At 42.3% G+C, this 20,218-nt stretch overlaps 3 protein-coding genes and 5 non-coding genes across 10 annotated transcripts; 1 reads left to right on the forward strand and 7 right to left on the reverse strand.

Moving 5' to 3' along the window:
* Nucleotides 1–425: 425 nt before the first annotated feature.
* Nucleotides 426–6,268, reverse strand: LOC128503045 (sulfotransferase 1C2-like). The gene is made up of 7 exons (XM_053473055.1): nt 6,071–6,268; nt 5,416–5,538; nt 3,122–3,219; nt 2,690–2,816; nt 2,210–2,304; nt 1,930–2,110; nt 426–735 (listed from the first exon to the last, which is right to left on the reverse strand). The coding sequence occupies exons 1-7, from the start codon at nt 6,195–6,197 to the stop codon at nt 623–625; spliced, it is 864 nt and encodes a 287-aa protein (XP_053329030.1). The 5' UTR covers nt 6,198–6,268; the 3' UTR covers nt 426–622.
* A 3,494-nt stretch (nt 6,269–9,762) lies between these two features.
* Nucleotides 9,763–13,269, reverse strand: RPL7A (ribosomal protein L7a). Its single transcript, XM_053472911.1, has 8 exons — nt 13,252–13,269; nt 12,422–12,542; nt 11,844–11,993; nt 11,349–11,489; nt 10,994–11,073; nt 10,593–10,723; nt 10,318–10,387; nt 9,763–9,935 (listed from the first exon to the last, which is right to left on the reverse strand). Exons 1-8 carry the CDS (start codon nt 13,252–13,254, stop codon nt 9,831–9,833), a joined length of 801 nt encoding a protein of 266 aa, XP_053328886.1. The 5' UTR covers nt 13,255–13,269; the 3' UTR covers nt 9,763–9,830.
* LOC128504152 (small nucleolar RNA SNORD36) lies at nt 10,462–10,536 on the reverse strand. Its single transcript, XR_008355385.1, has one exon. It is a non-coding gene; the product is annotated as a small nucleolar RNA SNORD36 (small nucleolar RNA).
* Nucleotides 10,809–10,884, reverse strand: LOC128504150 (small nucleolar RNA SNORD36). Its single transcript, XR_008355383.1, has one exon. It is a non-coding gene; the product is annotated as a small nucleolar RNA SNORD36 (small nucleolar RNA).
* LOC128504151 (small nucleolar RNA SNORD36) lies at nt 11,156–11,230 on the reverse strand. The gene has a single exon (XR_008355384.1). It is a non-coding gene; the product is annotated as a small nucleolar RNA SNORD36 (small nucleolar RNA).
* Nucleotides 11,576–11,647, reverse strand: LOC128504154 (small nucleolar RNA SNORD24). The gene has a single exon (XR_008355387.1). It is a non-coding gene; the product is annotated as a small nucleolar RNA SNORD24 (small nucleolar RNA).
* Nucleotides 12,664–12,737, reverse strand: LOC128504153 (small nucleolar RNA SNORD24). The gene has a single exon (XR_008355386.1). It is a non-coding gene; the product is annotated as a small nucleolar RNA SNORD24 (small nucleolar RNA).
* Nucleotides 13,270–15,710: 2,441 nt separating the features above from the next.
* On the forward strand, nt 15,711–20,019 carry MED22 (mediator complex subunit 22). 3 transcript variants are annotated; one of them, XM_053473022.1, is made up of 4 exons: nt 15,711–15,842; nt 16,328–16,408; nt 16,742–16,950; nt 19,312–20,019. In XM_053473022.1, exons 1-4 carry the CDS (start codon nt 15,720–15,722, stop codon nt 19,502–19,504), a joined length of 606 nt encoding a protein of 201 aa, XP_053328997.1. In that variant the 5' UTR covers nt 15,711–15,719; the 3' UTR covers nt 19,505–20,019. The 3 variants fall into 3 exon arrangements, with proteins under 3 accessions (XP_053328997.1, XP_053328998.1, XP_053328999.1); XM_053473023.1 differs by having other exon boundaries at nt 19,318–20,019; XM_053473024.1 differs by lacking the exon at nt 19,312–20,019 and having other exon boundaries at nt 16,742–16,960.
* Nucleotides 20,020–20,218: the final 199 nt, after the last annotated feature.

Raw genomic sequence — 20,218 nt, forward strand, 5'->3', positions numbered from 1 at the left:
GCCGCGGACTTTCTGTATGGACCAGGTTTTCTCTATGGTAATAAAGTGGGTCTCAAGTATAATACTGGTACTTTCACAGAACCCTCGGTGCATCTTTTTGGGACAGAAGACTCTCTTTTCACCCACGGTGGGCAGCTAGAAGGTAGCTAAAACCCACCAGAGGAACCATACGAGCTAAACCCACCAGAGGAACCATACACAGGACCGTTAGCCGGTTATCAACAACGTAAAGAAACTAGAATAGAATTTTAAGAATACCGGTCGAAACCAGTTTAAACTACCTCGATATTAGAAAGATTTGAGCGTAGATGATTGGTCGTCTCCACCTTAAGGTCAACACCAGTAGTAGGAGCAAAAAGCCACACCAGGAAAGGCCAGCTTCAAGATGGCGGCCACTACAGCAGATGACAAGGAAAGCAAGAATCTGGTTTATCGGCATTAACCCCGCCCATTTATTAAAATTTACATTCAGTATTTTTTTTTATATATATTGAAAAATTGAAATAAGGAAATGCAGATTTTTGGTATGTGAAAAATAATTGCGACCTTTCCCAGAGCGATGAAAATGATGGATTTTTGGATTGGTTGTGGATATTTTCCCCCGGATTGTAGGCCCGTGTAATCAGATCGCTGACGGGAATATCAAAGTAGTGTTTTTCATTTGTTGTTTGTAATGCTCTTCAAACCGTTTGCTCTGCTCGGCAGTAAATAGGTTCTTCCAGTCGCCAACCGTGCCTGCCGAGGCGCAAAAATGGTAAATTAAATTAATTAATGGAAATATTTATTTATTTATTTTACACAAAAAAATATCCTTATAAAAAATAAGACCAATATAATTCGGCAGGTGTTCTTTTTTCATGATTAAAGTGAAATAAATATTTAGTTTTGATCCAATAGTCTGTTATTAGACCTCACGGCCGGCAGCCAATGGGTAAATAATCACTTTTATTGGGTAAATAAGAAATTCCCACCCCTGCCGATACCGCCAGCCGGCACGTTCGCCAAGAACAAGTAAACAGAAGCTAAACGGGGCCAAGTTCACGTTAACCTCTACCTCGGCCGCCGCTTATGTAGCAGAACGCACTAAAAAACCGGATTCACTGATAATCGACGCTAAACGAAAATTACTAAATAATTTACAAAAAATCTACACTATAACAAATCTCTGATTATATAAATTTGTTATCGTTATGGTTATAAAAGCAGCGTCGCAGCGGGGATTATTGGTAACCCTGGATGGGTTAAAAGTCAAGGTCTGAGCGTAGTGCACTTGCTGCGTTATGATTGGACCCTGACCGGCTTAGTATCTAGTTTCCATGGCGATATGCTTTAAAGTGTTGCATTAACTTGCGGGTAGGGAAAGTTATGTGATTGCTGTTTGGTTGTGAGCGGCGTCATGTGACAACATCCCAGGGCGGTCATTGGCTGTCCTGCGTATTGTACTTTGCGGCATAATGTGGCGTTTATGGAGAGGCAGACGGGATGGATTCAATTTCTTCTTGGGTTCGGCACCTTGGCGGGGTATCCTATGAAACGTACGCTCATCAAGTTTGTATGATCAAAGATCACGCCATGACGGTCTGACACGTCCCACCAAAGACCACTCTGGTTTGGATCAGAATGCGGGCGGCCAACTTAGGCGATTAGGACAACAAACCGTAGCGTTCCTGCCCATCAGATCACGGAGTTTGATGGAAGCTACAGCTCCACAAATAATGGCGAGGCATTTGATCTGCCTGATTCAGGTGTTAGGTGTTCAATATTGACCTAAAACCGGTGGGCACCATCTGGTCTACCGGAGACTATTCCTATAAAGAGGTTGTCTGCCAATTACCACCAATCAGATCCTGTATTCAGTGATCTTTGATGTATGATCTAAACTATGGTTACAATGTAACATTTAGTATCTGACGGCGTCTCGTTGCAAACCTTTTCTCATGAAGCTCATATCAGTCTGGTCCATGATTTCCTTGGGGAACGTTGAGTTGTTGGCCATCGGGTTCTTCCTCATCTGGGCGAAGGAACTCAAATGTACGATCTTCTTCAGCACTTCCTCGGAGAGATCTTTATCCAAAAACCTCATCACCTTCCGGATCTCTTCAAGAGAATTCTGGACGTTGGCAGGAAAATGAGAGTCATGAAAAAATATATATATATATTTAAAATACACGGTCCAAGAGCTTTTGGGTTTGGAAATAATCTCACTTACTCTTTTAAGGTCTTCGTAGAGAAGGTACAAAATGTCACGCTTGTCTTTCCATTCCCAAAATCCTTTCACGTGGTCATACCAAGAGCCCCATCCGACTGTGAGCAAAGAAACATTAATCATTGGGGGGGGTTAAGATAAAAAGAATTTTCTAAGTTACAGATCTGCTAAAAATTCTCATTAACGCCCTATCCCCTGGGCAACCGCAAAAACCCTCCCAAAATAAAATAAAAATTAAAATAAATACAAATTAAATAAAAATTAAATAACATTTTTATTTGACCATTTATGATCTTATTTTTTTTTTTATTTTAAATGCATTTATGGAAATGCTAAATAGTTTAATTGCAATTCAATTTTTTCTAGATTTTTTTTGTACATATAAGGAGGTTGTTAGGTGAAAATATTTTTTTTTTAGGAAAATAAAATTTAATTTTAATTAAAAAGAAAATAAAAATTGAACAACCTGCTTCCGTCTCTTACCGTTGCCGTTCATAAATCGCTCTAAGTATTGGGGGAAGGTTCCTGGTTCTGGGTGAATTTTAACCATGTGGTCAAAGTGATAAAAGGAGGTGACCGTATCTTTGGCATTACGGGCGACGTAGATGACCTTAAAAAAAGGGAATGACGAGAAGATTCTTAGTCGAGGTCGCCGTCCGAGCTTCACGCGGCGAATAACGGGTCAGCTGATCGAGCCGATGGACATTCAATAAACCAAGGGCGCCCAACCTGCGGCCCTCCAGCTGCTGCAGGACTACATCTCCCATACTCCTCAGCCAGCCCCTTACCTGAAAGAGCATTATGGGAGATGTAGTCCTGCAGCATCTGGAGGGCCGCAGGTTGGACACCCCTGGTATAAACCATTACAAGATTAAAGCGACCGACATTATCCGACCTCCCGATTAAAGCCCTTACCTTACAATTGTGTTCCCAAAAAGAAGCCGGGATGAGCTGCACAGGCAGATGGGTCTTCAGGACTCGGGGCGAAGGCATCGCGTTAATTTCTTCTAACCCTATAACAAGAAAAACAAGAAAAAAAACATACAATCTGCCGGCAGATCGGCCCCATTCGGCCCGTTTCTCCTGCTGTAAAGACTCAAAAAAAAAAAATATATAGTATTGCCGTTGGCATTAGTATTTTATTCACTGGGCTAACATTTAGTTTTCCAGATTTTGAGAGCATCCGCCTCCCTTTATCAAGCCCGAAATCTTAATTAATTGAGAGTATTTTTTTTTTCTTTTTTTTTTTAACCGAAAGCGGAGTTTTGCTGGATATAATGAATGTATCTCCAGATCTTGGGATCTTTATGCTGGGAGAAGATGTTTGCCAAATAGTGGGTGGATAACCTTAAATACCATGACTGATGAGATAAGCTTTATACTCCCAGCGGCTGCTTCCAATAGAAACTCATGAATAATCCGATTCGTTCCAAAAACAAGTTATTTCTACATCTGACCTCCTGGGCTGGGCATTGCTGTATAGTCATACCTGGCTTTCTGCCCCAAATCTCAAGGTCCAGACCACAAGAACCAGCTCATCACATTCTACTATGATGACGATTGGTGCTTTTCTCACTCCTTTATCACAGCTGAAATCCCCTGCTTGAATACAGGTGACTTCATTCAGAATATCCTTACCTCCTGACAAGTCATGGTTTCTATAAGGACCATTATTGCAGCCATATGGTTCTGACCAATAGCGAGTCGCTACAATACAATCTTCATGATATGACAATATTTAAAGACATTTATATTTAAAAGTGTTCTAAAATTAACATTTTATATTATTATAATATTAATATTTAAAAATATATAATTACTTTCTATAACAATAATATGTATTTAGTATAATAAAATAATAATAATTTGTTAGAAATATAATGTTTTATATACATATAAATGTAATATTTAAAAATATTAATTATTATTTTCTATAACAATAATAATATATAAATATTTAGTAAGAATATTTAAAAGTGTTAGAAATATATTTTTAAATACTATAAATTTATTACTATTTATATATTTTTTTCATATAATAATAAAATAATATTTAAAATTGTTAGAAATATATTTTTAAATACTATAAATTTATTACTAACACTTTTAAATATTATTTTATTATATGAAAAAAATATATATAAATAGTAATAAATTTATAGTATTTAAAAATGTATTTCTAACACTTTTAAATATTTTATTATTATATGAAACAAATATAAATAGTAATAAATTTATAGTATTTAAAAATATATTTCTAACACTTTTAAATATTCTTACTAAATATTTATATATTATATGTTCTATTTATACATTTTTTTCATATAATAATAAAATAATGTTTAAAAGTGTTATTATGGTGAAACAATACATTATGTAGCGGGGGGGCTCGATGTATGGAATAATCACGTACGTATCTTTAGGACACTGGGTATAAAATGTCATATAAAGCCGTTTACGAGCAATATCCTCGTAAAAGGCGAATGACCGTATCATGCTTTGAGATAATGCCGTATAACCCGGTTATAGTTCAGTTGGGGTCAGTGAAGTTTATAAGGTTGTTTATCTTACAAATGGCAGAGAAGATTTTGGGCACGAAGACAATTTGTCGTTACATTACGAATTTTCGACCAATAGGAAAAGAAGAAATTAGATCCCAGGATCTCAGAAGCCAGCAGGAGAAAGAATAATTATTGGCCAAACCCATAGGACCCGAGGGCTGAAAGAAAGGCGTGGAGGAGAGAATAGCTTGATGGCTCCTCGATGGTTGGTGGAACTCTCATTGGTTTGGTTTTTAAAGCCGAGAGCTCTGTCTTCCAGGGGGCTTCTCACCTGTAAGAAGACCCCTTCTTGCCCCGGCCAGTGGCCAGGATACAGAAATCCCTATCCAATAACCTCCAAACAATGCCTTTTGTACACGAGCGAAACAAATCCGTGTTACGTTTTCACGGACAAGTGTCCACCTTTTCCGAGTGGACCATCAGTGGTCACAGAGACCTGTAGATGACCCCAGAAGTGTTGCATAGAACATGTTCATCTTTAAATCGCACAGGTGCACAAGATCGAAAGGGAGAACACGAAAGAAACCAACAAGAACGGAGAAGAACTTTAGGTTTGGGGTCAGTGTGGTACCACGCCTGGGATGGACGGGGTCCTTCACACTGATACTCAGATCAATGATGGAGAAAATGCGATCGTGATAATCTTACCCGGTTTCATCAGATGCATCAACTCAATGAACGGGATCCTCTCGTAAATGGGGGCTCTTCTACAAATCTCTTCGTCTCCGTTGTTCATGATTAAATCTACTATCTCCTGGATCCACGTGGTTCCTGAAATTGATGACATTTGGACATGGACATCACTGCTGCCCTTAAATGGGGATGGCTTCAGCCTTAGGGGCCCCTAATGTCACAAGGCTGGCGTTTAACGAGGGACGATAGCAAGCATGGGCTGTAGTCAGCAGGGGCATAACGTAGGATCCTGCAGTACAGGTCTCAAGGGACCCCTAGGCTTCCTAGTGCACAAGAGGGTCCTTCAAAGCTGACACTAATCTGCTGCCAATGATCAAGCGTGTGCAATGTGCTTATTTGTTTTTTTTTACCCCATAAAATAGTTTCATGTGAGTAGCACATTCACACATGCGCAACGAGTCCGCACACACAGCACAATGCATACATGAAGAGCGCCCCTAAGCCAGGTTCGCGGTGGGGCCATCAACGCTATTAGATTACCCCCCAGCCCATGTTTTTAACCTTGGAAAACGCCTCTCCTTTATCATAATCAGCGTATTCATCTTTGCAGCTCTAATTGGGTTTAGCATTCAGTCGCCCCCCTCCCCCGGCAGAAAAATAAAAAAAATACCTGATTTGGGGTACGTAGAAATGAGGATGTCACCAGGTCTGGCTTCAAAAGTCTTGATTTGTTGCCAGTTTTTGACAATTGCATCGGCCATGGGGACTCCTTCGACATTTTCCAGCGTCCCCCTCATTTTGGAGAGTTTGCCGGCTCCTGTGTTAATCCGTGGCCACGTTTTAATTCCGCGTGATCAGCCCTGTGTCTCGTGCGGGAGGTGCGGAGAGACTGATCCGGTGTCGCTCTTGCATTAAATAATAGGAGGTTTGGCACGGTGTTGGACACTGGGCGTTACTGATAGATACAATCTGAAGAAGGAAAAACACCAGCGACTACAGTGCGATTTCGCAATAACTTTATACTGAGCTATCACTGGCCCCATAATCTGAGGTCGCTGCCCAAATAACGCGCCAAATGAGACAAAGTTCACCCCGTGCTACTAGCACACAGGTGCCAAAGGGGCCAAAGAGGCCGCTGCCCTGAGCCTGGGGCTACCACAGGAGCCCCACAGTAGCTGCCCCTTGGGCTCCCTCAATAGGTGCCAGGGATGCACCAAGCCTGCGATGCCGCATTTCCACTAGTGATTCTCACACTGCTTTTTCACAACTTCCCACCAGCAATTCATACCTTTTCACAAGTGACTCCTACCAGCCTTGTGCGAAGCACCCTCCCACTAGTGATTCAGACCCCACTTTTTGTGTACCGCCTTTCCACTAGTGATTCCTACTTTGCTTTAGGTGCACCACCTTTTCACTAGTGATTCCTACATTGCTTTAGGTGCACCACATTTCCACTACTGATTCCTACTTTGCTTTAGGTGCACCACCTTTTCACTAGTGATTCCTACTTTGCTTTTTCCACTAGTGCAGGGGAGTGCAAGTTGTTTCTCCAGTGGGCCACTTCATCAGAAGTCAGTCCAGAAACCATTAAAAACAAGTTCAGCCAAATAAACCTGCACAAGGCTGGAGCACACTGTGGGCAGAAGCTGGATTTAAGGTTGATCCTTTTTCATAAAATATGCAGATTGAAACAGAGTAAATAACACAAAACCTTTACTTTTCCTCTCGCTGATTTCTGGGCCAAGAAAGTTTTGTCCTCTGAAGAGACTACAAATTCAGGAGGGCGTTTTATCTCTAACTAAATCAAAATTAAATAGATCTATTTATTCCTACAGTAAGTAAAGTGCCAGGGAACAGACAACCAAATACACACCAGGCTCTGCCACACCGACTCCCAAACACAAACACCAGTACAGGCTCTGCCACACCGACACCCAGACACACACACCAGGACAGTCTCTGCCACACCGACACCCAGACACACCAGGACAGGCTCTGCCACACCGACACCCAGACACACCAGAACAGGCTCTGCCACACCGACACCCAGACACACCAGGACAGGCTCTGCCACACCGACACCCAGACAAACCAGGACAGTCTCTGCCACACCGACACCCACACACCAGGACAGTCTCTGCCACACCGACACCCAGGCACACCAGGACAGGCTCTGCCACTACGAAGCATAAAAAATCTATTTTCTACACTGCTTTGTCATTAACCCCCCCTTTTATATTTGCGACCCTTGTGTATTAATGCCCCGGCCAGGCCCCCCTTTAGTATTGATTGTGTTCCACCCCACAACCTTGTGCATTTATGCCACCACACCCATGTGTCTTGATTTATGTGTGCCCCCAGTCAACCCTCCTCCCTTGTGTATTGATGCCCCCACCCCTTTTATAGCGGTTAATGTGATGCCCCCCAGGCAGCCCCCGTTTATATATTGATTTTGTAATTTCAAAACCCAGCCATCCCCTTTTGTATTTAAGTTTTAATGTCCCAAGGGAATTCCCCCCTCCCTTAAATATAGGTTCACTCTACTCAAACCCTATTTTAAATTTTTTTTTTCTTCAATATTTACATTTTGGCTTTTCTTTCCTCTGACGTGACGATCCTCTCCCCATCACGAGGAACTCTTCTGTGAGCCCCGCCCCCTTGAGCATCTAAAAGGGGCGGGACGAAGAGCCCCACTGGGGCACTGCCACTCAGCAGCACGGTGTGTGCAAGCCTAAAAAAAAAAATTAAAGCAGCCGGCGTGCACACACGACAGTCTTACCACCTCATCTCACGGCCGCACCGTGAGTAGGGGCAGTCCGCGCTTGGCCCGCACATTGGACGCCCCATAACTAGCGATTCCTACTTTGCTTTTGGCGCACAGCTCCAAGATACTTCGTATTGCAGAATGTGACAGCATGCGGCGCGCCAGCCGAGAAGCACCAATTATTTGTGGAGGTCTGTGCGGGTGGCAGCAAGGACCGCCGGTGCACTGCTGGGGGAGGGGGGTTATTAGGAGGTGGCTGCCCCCAGCATTAAAGACAAACAAGTATTTTGGTAAACTGACTTAGCATGACCAGGTCTCCCTATAGGACAGTCCCAATTTAGACTTCCATCCCTGGAAATGTTCCATGAAACCCTCTTAAGGAGCATTATGTTTCAGAAGAAACTCTTTTGCTTAAACACCATTAAAAAGGTCCTCATTAAACAGGATTATAAAAATCCCCACCGGCCAATTCATTTCATTCTCAAAGCTGAAGCTAAGCCGAAAACCTGCAGAACGAGTAGAGACCCGAAACCGCATGGATAGGAGTATATTTAAATCAAACAAAAAGAGCATAATTACACATATTAAATAACATGCCCGGCCCGTTAACACTTTAAGGACTTTGGAGCAAGAAAAAAAAAAAATGTATGACTTGCTTATAAAATTCAATTCCAGACAAAGTTGGCCACTGCTGTTGTGCCACAAAGTCAAAGGTAACTGACCCATTTTATTTACACCCCCCCCCCCATTTAATTTATAAAGCTGTTTCTATACACATTGTCAGGGCTTTTAGGGCTGTAGAACCCTGCGCTACCCTCCTAACCAGCAGAGAATCTGACCTCTGAGAAAAGACTGTCCTCACTGAAGGAAAGGGGTTGGGAAAGAAGCTTTTAAATACTTGAGATTTAACAAAGTACAGAAGAGAAATTTCAAAAGATAAGTATGAAGCCATACTTTGATGGAATGGAAGTTCTAAGTTACTACACATAAAATAGTAATCGTTACACAGGGTCCCATCAGTAGGAGCTTTTGCTGTATTTTAATTATATTTGCAATTGTCGGAAAACAAAAGCAAGGAAGTTTTACTTTACAGAGAATGTGGTAAATTGAGCAGCCCCCCAGTAGAAGTGGTAGAGGTTAATACAGTGAGGGGATTTAAACATGCATGGGATAGCTCCACGACCGATTAAGGTTTGAGTCTTTACAGCAGGAGAAACGGGCCAGAGTTTATCATAGGGGCCGTTAATCCACAGTATCCCATATTGAACCCCCTCTATTCTGTATTAGACTTGCAAGCCCCTCCTAGAACCGCAACGCAATCTACCAGAAGTATGTGCATGTCAGCTTTGCCGTCATGCTTAAATGCAAACTTTGACCATATTTTAAGATGCTTCAGAGGGTCAGCCTTTGCATTTAGTACAAGGACATTGTTTCGATAGATTACGCTGACAGCGGGTCTCATTCTGGATATGAAACACTGCAAGATTTTCACTTTAGAGCTATTACAATAAGCGAGAAGAATGTTAACAACCGGCCGTTACAAGCACAATTGTGTCTCAGTCACTCGCATCGCACTCACCCACAACAGATACAGAGAATTTTTTTTTATTTTTTTAAGTAGTTTTTATTCTTTATGTACAGAACAAAGAGGACACGCTCGGTACATTTAACCCAACTTTGTGGCGAGTTCCTTGGCCTTTGCCTTCTCAAGCTTGGCAATGCGGGCCACAGATTTGGGACCCAAGATTCCACCGCCCCAGTGACGACGGATCTGCAAGAGAACAGTTTTATCAGATGAGATATATATATATATAAAAAACGCAATACGTCAATATGCCAACTTTATACCCCTGGTTCTACATTCAGCATGGCCAGGGCATGGTTTGTGTTGCCTTCAGGATGATCTCTCTGGGCATAATATTAGTTAATAAACTCCCTCCATTGGGTACAAATGGGTTCTCGGCACATTTCAGAGACACGCTGCAGCCACGTTAAGACTTCTTGTGTCACCGTGAAAGCTCATGTAAGGGGCACCAGTTTGTGAAACACAAGCGTCCTTTCATGGAAGGGGTTCTATTGTAGATTAATAAATAAAAGCCTGAGAACTCCAAGCACAGCCCGGCCACAACCCTCCTTTCTGCATTAACCCTTACCTCATCGTATCTGTCATTGTAGTTGGTTTTGACAGCTTCCACCAGTTTCGCAAGTGCTCCCTTGTCCTCACTGTAGGAGGAACATCAAGTTAGTGATGTGATCGCAAGCGACAACGCTTAACAAGTCACAGCAGAAAGCCTTTTGCTGCTCAGGGTTAAAAAGCTCTAAGTGCCACACGGTTGCATTCAGGTGAAGAAATTCTAGAAACATCATTGCTCAAAAAGCTTGCGTCAGGAGCTCCAATATCCAGCGTTAAAATCTTTAGTCTACTTACGGGTTGACTTGTGTGAATGCAACACTGGTGCAGGTCTTCCTGTGTACCAGGCGGCCCAGTCTAGCCTTGCCCTTGATGATACAGTAGGGGACACCCATTTTACGGCACAGAGCAGGCAAGAAGACAACCAGCTGCGGGGAGAATGAGGGTGAACCGTTAGCCGAACGTTTAGACAGCACATCATAATGAATGCTTTCACTATCAGGGGTTGCGGCGATTGCTCAGGGTTAAAAAGCTCGTTATTTAATCTTCATGATTTGTCAGGTGAAGAAATTCAGATACATCATTGCAATTCACGTTTCCCCGATTTCTAGACGTGTCGGAAGATATTCCAGAGTATCACTTTAACAGACAACAGTTGCCTTGCAAGGCAGAACGTCATCCCTTTTCCATGGACTTACCTCAATAGGATCCACATCGTGTGCAATCACAACGAGCTGAGCCTTCTTGTTCTCCACCAGAGTGGTGACGCTGTTGACACCTGTAAGGATACAATCAAAGGGTCAGCGGTATTCTCAGTGCCAGCGTTTGACCAGATGGTAGCCAACTCTTTACAAATGACTATTGCTCAGGGTTAAAAAGCTCATTTGTGAACTACATATTAGGTTTCAGGTGAAGAAATTCAGACATCATTGCAATAGCACTCACTACTTAATCACCGGCTGCCAGCTATAGGACTGATTTACAGTTTTTAGTATTCCCATAATACAGTTTCAGGCATTACAGCGAGAAACACTAAAGCTGCATTATATTTACCTGCTCGGATAACTGGGGGTCTCTTGGTGGGGACATCCCCTTTGCCAGCAGCTTTCTGTTCAGCACGGGCCAACAGCCTTTTCTTCTTCTCCTGCTTGGTTTCAGGTCTGTATTTGTGGGCCAGCTTGAAGAGCTGAGTGGCTAATTAGAAAGAAATAAGTTAGTTCTCTGTCACATGCCGCAAAATCAAAGAGCTTAGCGCAGTGAGTCGAGGCACTCGTGTACATTGCATCAGCGATCTTGGTGGAAGTGTGTAATCACAGTGTTCAGATAGCAAATATTAAATTACATCATCTGCGAATGTACAGAGCAACCAAAAGCATTACATTCACACAAGGACTTTCGGGAGACTTCTCCAAGCTAGAATCCAGATCTACCTGGGATGCCAATTCTCTCAGTACAATCAGCGCTTACTCAACATGCGCATCTCAGGCAACCAGATTCCAGCACGTCTGAGGCCCCCAAAGGGCAGGCGCTACGGGACACGGTTCGTACCTGTCTGACGGTCCAGAGCCTGGGTGAACTGGTTGATTGCAGGTGGGACCTTAAGACGTTTGTACAGGATGGACCTCTGCCTTTGAAGTCTGATGTAACGGGGCCATTTGACAAAGCGAGTCAGATCCCTCTTGGGCTGGATATCCTGACCTGTGGAAAGATGTTAGATGTCCAATTACAGGCGTTTCATGAAACGAGAATCTTTATCGTGGTAGAAGCATCATCGCTGGACATCAGATCCGATGAGAAAACATTGTTCCCCAAGAATAACCTGAAGGAACCCAAGCCACTCTTAACATGGAGCCACCAATTTGCCTTATGAAGCCCCTGAAAGCTCCAGATGGACCACACAAGACAGGTATATAAGACAAAACGTGGGTCCAAGATACCCTCTAGAAATAAACATTCCACACCTTGAATAGGTAGTTTCTAAAACTGTTTAATAAGACACCCAAAGCATGACATTGAGTTTAAGCAGCAGATTGAAAGCCACTGGAAGCATTGTAGTCTATACATACTGCCACAACACATGTACGACAACCACTAGGAGCCATGTGCCCCGCGTTACCACAACTCACCGATGCCATAGTTCTTTGGCCTCTTCTCAAAGAGAGGGTTCACCACCTTCTTGGCTTCTGCCTTCTTCACCACAGAAGGGGCCGGTGCCACCTTCTTCCCCTTGGCCTTCTTTCCTTTAGGCTGCATTGAGAATGAAGAGAAGGGTTTGAGTTACAAGATGCAGGTTTAATGAGAAGGAGCCCTAAGACATTAAACTCCATCTCCCAGCAGATAGTTAAAGCCGTAGAGATGCGAGTAGACGTGCATCAGCGATCTTGGTGGATAAGTTTGTCATCAGAGACAATCAGATAGCAAATATTCTTTGCATCATCTGCAAGTCTACAAAACCCCCAACGAAATAAAAACTCGTCAACGAAGTAAAAACCCCCTCAAGTCCTTAAGAGTACGACAGTGTCATAACCAGTGCCCAAAGCACACTACATGGGCCATATTACATACCAGCCAACTATCCCGAGAAGGCTACAGAAAAACGGGCATTCAGTTTAGGAAAGGCCGAGGACTCAGGCCTATTCTCAGGTACCTGTTAACTTAGCACGCAGGGGGTTTAACTGCGGCAAAAGTCACCCCGCGGGCCACAAGGGGCTTTAGCTATAAGGAGAACTCGGCATGGGGCCCACTAGGGCCGGCTACGACAGTACGAGGGGGCAGCCCCTAACTCTGCGATATATTACTCAAATAACTCTCCATCCCACGAGATATTCCACGCCAGATCACGATAAGCCTCTGCCGTGTAAGGTGAACAAGAACCCGGGTGGGTAAGAGTCCAGCAGGCATAGGATGGCAGCGGATGAAAACCCCCTCATAGCGAGCAGCTCCACAAAACACTCACCATGGTGGACAGGGGTAGAGAAAGGAAGAAGGATGCATTGTGGGTAATATTTGTATCGCTCACCACATCTCGCGAGAGTTTCCTGTAGCGTAGACACGAGATTTAAAGGCTGGAATTTAAAGGGACAGCGCTCTCTATATCGAAATCGCAATGATGTTTATAAAACTATATAACATAATATATTAATGATAATATATGATGATATATAATAATAATAATAAAAGATAATAATAATAATATTAATAATAATGGCTAATAATGGATAATACATAATATAATAATACATAATAATATTAATAATATATAATGGATAATAATATTATAATAATCATAATATTAATAATAATAAATGCATTTGCATGATTTTAGTTCAGCCATACAATATACATTGTTTGTTAAATAAAGTTTGTAGATTTAAAAAGAAATCCAGCGTTTTTTTTAATTTTTGGTAAAATGAAAAGTTTTATTGCTAATGAATTAAAATAAATATGGCCGGTCTTAATATGACTTTATGATCTTTGACGTGAAACCTGGTCCCTGCCGTGAGGGTCTGCGGCTAAAGGGAAGCGGCGACGTCATACGTGTTGTATGTTGCACATGTATGTTGTGATGTCCCGCCTCTGTCCAGACTCTGGCCCCCTTAGGGCATGAAAATAACGTTTTGGGGTAGGGGATTAGGGGCAAATTGCCATCAGCACTGAAGTAGTTGCCACGTGGAGTTTCATCCCTGGGAACTAACTTGAGTTTTTGCCCCAAACTCGTGTCTTTACATCATAAGTCAAGGTCATACATCATCTCGTGTCTTTACATCATAAGTCAAGGTTTCCATGACGACCGGTTTCAGAGCCATTTCGGTAACAATGGCTTGGCTACACAGAATCGTAACGACAGGCTATTAAAGGGTAGGATCATTTTTAACAGGAACGTCATTTTTCTGCCGTCCTCCCAAACGGGGGAATCAGCGGTCTGGGAGCAAAAACATCAACTACGAGCTTTACGTCCGATCACAGCGGGGGGAGAACAGGAAGGCTGCAGACTGCGTGACCCCAATAATCTACCCCGAGACTCCGGAGAAAAAACCCTGGGACTTCGGGGCAAACCCTGACAGTTCCCAAAATGACTACCGTGTATTAATGACTTTTCACAGCACTCTTGTTGTTGATCAGATTTGCTATTAAAACAGAGGTTACTTTCTTTGCTAATCTCTTCCCATTCCACATACCTCCCAAGTGTCCCTCTTCAGGAAGGGCAGTCCTCCTAAACTAAACCGCGATTCAGCATTAACTCTTCAGAGTTAACTTCAAAAACTGAAATGTCCTATATATCAACTTTCTAGTTAAACTTTATAGTTATAGAGTGTAGCAACGCTTTTTACGACTCCTGTTGCCATTGGATACTAGAAACATCTGAGGCAGATCGGCCCCATTCGGCCCCCGTCTAGTCTGCCCGTTTCTCCTGCTGTAAAAACCTTAATCAGTCGTTGGTCTCGTCTTAGATTCAGGAGCCACATGTGTGTTTAATACCCTCACTGTATTACCCTATAACACTTCTGCTGGGAGACTGCTCCTCTAAATAAACTATAATGACTCATTTTATTTAATAAATAGCTTCAGAAGAATACATTTTATTAGCTATAATAAAGTTACTTAATACCGGATTATATTTGTTGAGACTGAATGAACCGCACAGATCCGTGTTTTCTTACGCGCTGTCACTTTAAGAGATGTGTGCTGCCGCAACCTAACATGACACAACTGAGATTGGCTGACGAGCTAAAGCAGCCAATCAAAGCCTACAAGGGAAAAAAGCGGACAAATCAAGTGGAAGGGAGTGGCATGTTCAGGCCAAACCAACTTCCTTTACGTGACTGACATTCACGTGAGCCAATCCGATTTCTTAGTGGGGAAATAGGACCCAATCAACGAGGCGCGTGGGAGGGTTTTATGTGACCGGGCTGTAGTTGAATGCTTTTCTGCTGCAGGGAGCTGGTGGATACCGAGTCCTGTCCCGGTAATTAATTTAATCCCACTCAATTAAGCGTTATAATAGCATTGATTGACGGTAACATTTGTTTATTAATAGGGATTTCAGGAAGTGCAATACACCGGTTTAGTCTGAGTGTCCAATGAGGGCTTCACAAAGACCGCTGTGTTATTAGATAGCTGCATGTGTAGACTGTAAAGGGTTAAGGTTCGTTTTTCTATCATTAATTATGATGCAGCTTTTCTCATTCAGTCCAATCAAACGGCACTAAAGCTGCCCCAATTGACTGATAATGCTGGGGAGGGAATCATGGTTCTATCCAGAGGGTTAGAGGAACCTAAGGAGGATAAGTGGAACAGCCTCCCAGCAGACGTGGTAAAGGATATTACAAACATGTCACCACCGGTTCTTATCTCTGATCCTTTCATTCAGGTCGTTTCCGTTCCTCTCGCTCAGGTCGTACGTCTCGCCGCTGAGTTAAGAGGATGTCCCAGCAGCGGGTGCTTCCGCAGAGCAAGGAGACTCTCCTGCAGTCTTACAACAAGAGGTTAAAAGATGACGTAAAGTCTATCATGGACAACTTCACGGAGATCATCAAAACGGCCCGGGTTAGTGTGACGCGCGGGATGATAACGCTGCGTCCGGTTACTGACCCGCGGGCCGGCAGTGAAAATATTCTTTAAAACCCCCAAAAAATCTTATTTTCCATATAGAAAAAGCCCTAAAAAAACCTAGTTCCCCCAAATATAACAGCCATACATGCAAGCCCGTAACGGGTTATCCCGATTTTACAGCTGAAGGCATTTGTTTTAATTTAAAACAACAACGATAATAATGATAAACAAGACCCCCTCCGTGAATACGCATGGAAGGAGCTCCCATTGATGTCAATGAGTGCGTTTTCCTGCCGCTGATTGGCTGCTTCAACTTGTTGGAGGCGGCAGGGAGCTGCCACTTGTCCTTAAAAGTACTTTAATATGCATTATTTCAGCCAAACTGCCCCAATTAATAAATGGACACATTTCAAGCGTTGCTGTTAACTCTAACATTACCACGGATGTGAAGAGGTGAAGGCCGTTGGTTTGTCTTACAGATTGAAGATGAAAATCAGGTCTCTCGCTCAACGCAGGGTGAACAAGATAACTACGAGATGCACGTCCGGGCGGCCAATATAGTGAGTGGAGACTCCCCAGAGCTTTCTTTTCCTGCCCATATCCAGCACTATACACACTTCCTATATATATAATACTACAGTTTTTTATTATTTACCCTGAAGGCTCAAAAACAGAGCTTATATGGGAATAACCCGCTTTAATGTCACATGTCAAATAAGCATTGAATAGAATTTTTATTTATTTATTACATCGAACGTATCAGGATAACAAGGTCAGGTTTGTGGGTGTGTGTATATGGGTGTATGTAAGTAAGTAAGTATGTATGTATGTGTATATATATATAAAATCTCTATCCATGAGAATATTCCTTAGTGTCCTCTTGCTGATTGCAGGTGCGAGCAGGGGAGTCCCTCATGAAGCTGGTGTCTGACCTAAAGCAGTTCCTCATCTTGAACGATTTCCCCTCCGTGAACGAAGCCATCAACCAGCGCAACCAGCAGCTTCGAGCGCTCCAGGACGAATGCGACAAGAAGCTGATCTCCCTGCGGGACGAGATCGCTATAGATCTCTATGAACTCGAAGAGGAATATTACTCCTCCAGGTATAAATAGGGCGAGGGGGGGAACCTGCTGCCTTCATCGTGTTAACCCTTAAGGCTGCGGAACAGTTATCAAAGTTACAGTTTAATATATTTAAGCTTAATATCAAATATCACAAAACACACGTTGCTCGACCCGCAGCGGCTGTCGATACATACAAGTTTATTTGGTATTACATAATAGTAATACACGCGTGTATTGAAGGAGCCATCAATGCAGCTATAATAGCATCAGAAGTGTATCTGCATTAATATAGTATCCCTTTGTACATGAATGGAAGCATGTACTAGTTTAATATTTATATATATTATACATTATACATTGTGCTGTATATACTACATGGCATGGTGTGTCCCTTTAACTCCTTAAAGGGACAGTACACTTTAAATATATCTTTGGCTTCTTATGTAGAAGTCCTTTAGATTTTGCAGTGCCTTTTAGGGGTCACCCCCCCCAAGTTTTATAGTGAATGCACTCCTGGTGTAGATAAAGAGTCCTCCACATCTGTGGCCCTCACCTCGACACGAATGATGGCCGGATGTCTAATCTATTCTACTATAGGTACGTTTAAATAATGTTGCCGAGAACATTTGCAGGCGTTTCTCGTCATTTAAAACAACCTTCGTTGGGGATACCGGAAGGTATTTTCCAAGCTTGCCCGTATGGACTGTTCTAGATAATTGTGCCCTCCGTGCCTTTTAATGTATAATTATAATAATTTAGCTGAAAACTTATTAAAAAAATGATTTGCCCTACATTATCCTAAATAACCAATTTGTGCCTTAACCTCGGATTATTCTGTGTTCTTGGGGCCAGCGCGGTCTCACACTGTGACACTAGCGTCTGATTAATTGACCCTTTTTATATCATTTTAACCCCTTGCTTCCACCAATCGGTTTCCATCACATAAAAGCTCATCAGTTATTTGTATTCAGTTTTACGGCAGCTCCTATAAAGATGCTCTTTGCCTAAATGGCTCTTAGTGTATGCGTCGAGCATAACAAATAATCCCTGCGCTGCAGACATGGCTTAAAACGCGTCGGCTATGCCCTGTCCCTTTGTGACATTAAGCACCATAAGCAATAAACTGAAAAATTGGGGTATTTGTATTAGATTCTTGCCACTTTTTTTTTGTTTTGTTTTTAAGAGAGTAGCTTTTAAAAAAAAAATAAAAAAATTTAATACTTAATGTATTCCCTGTACCTGCAGAAAAACCGTACAATGTCACACATAGTGTCTCATGAACCGTGTATAACTGTGGTCTTGGAAACCAGAGCTTGTCTATGCATTTGTTCCGGATCTGCATATTGTATAGATCAATATTTTATTTTCTTTATTTAAGGCAGATATTGATCAGCTGGCAGATCCTTTTTTTTTTAAACGTGTGAAGCCCCCATTAAAACATATATATATATGTATTTTGAATAGTGTGTTTGTGTGTATATATATAATATAAATCTATTTAAATAAAGTGATTTCTGTATTAACTTTCAAGGATTTCTCTACATATTTATTGCCGGAAAGGTTCAGCTAATTTAATTAACTCGCTTTTTGTTATCTCGAGACCTTGTTTGGGGACGTAACAGTTTAATGTCAAAACTCTGTAATGGATCATATTAAAATATGTAATCTGCCGTATGTTAGTGAATGGAAATGTGCTAGTTTAATGCAGCTAAAAGGAACTTTATCGCCATGCTTTGATGACATCAGATTGCTGATGACGGCCATTTTTAATTCTGGCACACAGCTGGCAAGTCAAACAGAGCTTTGCCTTAAGACTTTTCTTTATGGTAAGCTGAGGCATAGCTGAGAAACGGAGTCTTTGTACGCCCGAGTGTGTCGTCCTCAGAAAGCAGTTCTTGCCGGTACGAGTAGCATCTGTGTGTTTGTGACATCATCGGATGCAAACTAACACCGGCAAGAAGTTTTCTTTTGCAAATGGGAAAATCTGATACTGTAAATGGGGCCTTTCTAGTAATGACTCAAACCTTAATCAGTCGTTGGTCTCGTCTTAGATTCAGGAGCCGTATGTCTACCCCATGCATGTTTAAATCCCATCGCTGTATTAGCCTCTGCCACTTCTGCTGGGAGGCTGTTTTCAAATAAATAGACACGAGGCATTTAAAAGCCACCAATTACTTTTCGGTCATTTAAAAAAAGTTTTAGGATATAATTACCCTTTACAAGTAAATTTTTGGTTAAAAAATGATTTCTGCTGCCATTTTCTTAATGCTTTTGCTTCTGTCTTGCTCCCTCTTTTTCTGTTTCTTCTCTTGACTTCTTCTCTCCCTCTTGCACGCTGCTGCTGGTCCTGGACACACTATCTGCTTTTGCCTGTTGCGATCTGTGTTGGTTGGGGTAAGCTACAGTGTGTGTGATTCAAGCGACCTGCCCCTCTCTGAAGCCTACTGGAACCGAGAAAGCACGACTTCTTCTCCAGAAGACATCTCCGAGTCGCTGGTCCCCATGTCGACCGAAGCGGGTGCCAACCCAAGCCAGATCCATACATCTCCTCACCTTAATGGCCATGGAGCCGCCATGCCAGAACACACCTAAAGAAGCCCGACTCCAGTTACACCATGACGTTCCTCCTTACTGCCTGTTCTATTGGGATGGAGTCACCATTGGTCAGGTCCAAGCTAGGGTAGGGTTTCCTACAATACAAAGGGAATAAGACTGTCACACAACAGTGGTTCTGGAATACAAATGGAAGGTCTAATGACATCATAACGTGTATACAATATGGGGGTTTCTCCCCCTCTTGTTTCTCTGTGACTACAGCCATACCTTGTACCCAAAGTGCATGTAATCATGAAAGAGAGACAGACGGCATGCTGGCAAATATGTTCTAAAGACAAGAGACATAACGTTACTGTACACTAAATAGTCGTTGAACTGTTTAGAAAATATTTTTATACTGTATTTATCTAAGTAAAGTATGTTCCAATCGTTAAGGGTGCGTTATTGCATCACAAACGGCTAGTTTTTTTGGGGGGGTTTTGTTAGTGATTAGTTTTGATGACGACGTAATGTACGTAATAAACTGAAATAAAGAATGGGTTTTTTTGTTTGTTACATTATGGGTTTGTCCTGTATTCACAGTAAGGTGTCACATGGTATTGGGTTTAGCTCTTACTTACATGAGTATCGATAGCGTGCAAAAAAGCATAGTGTTTAGGGCCACGTTTGTTATTTGTCCCTATAACGAACTTACTTTGGGCCGTGGATGGAGCACGGTGGGTTATGACATCATATCCTGCCGCTTAGCGG

Source organism: Spea bombifrons, chromosome 8 (assembly GCF_027358695.1).
Source record: "Spea bombifrons isolate aSpeBom1 chromosome 8, aSpeBom1.2.pri, whole genome shotgun sequence".
NCBI classification, from domain to species: Eukaryota; Metazoa; Chordata; class Amphibia; order Anura; family Pelobatidae; genus Spea; species Spea bombifrons.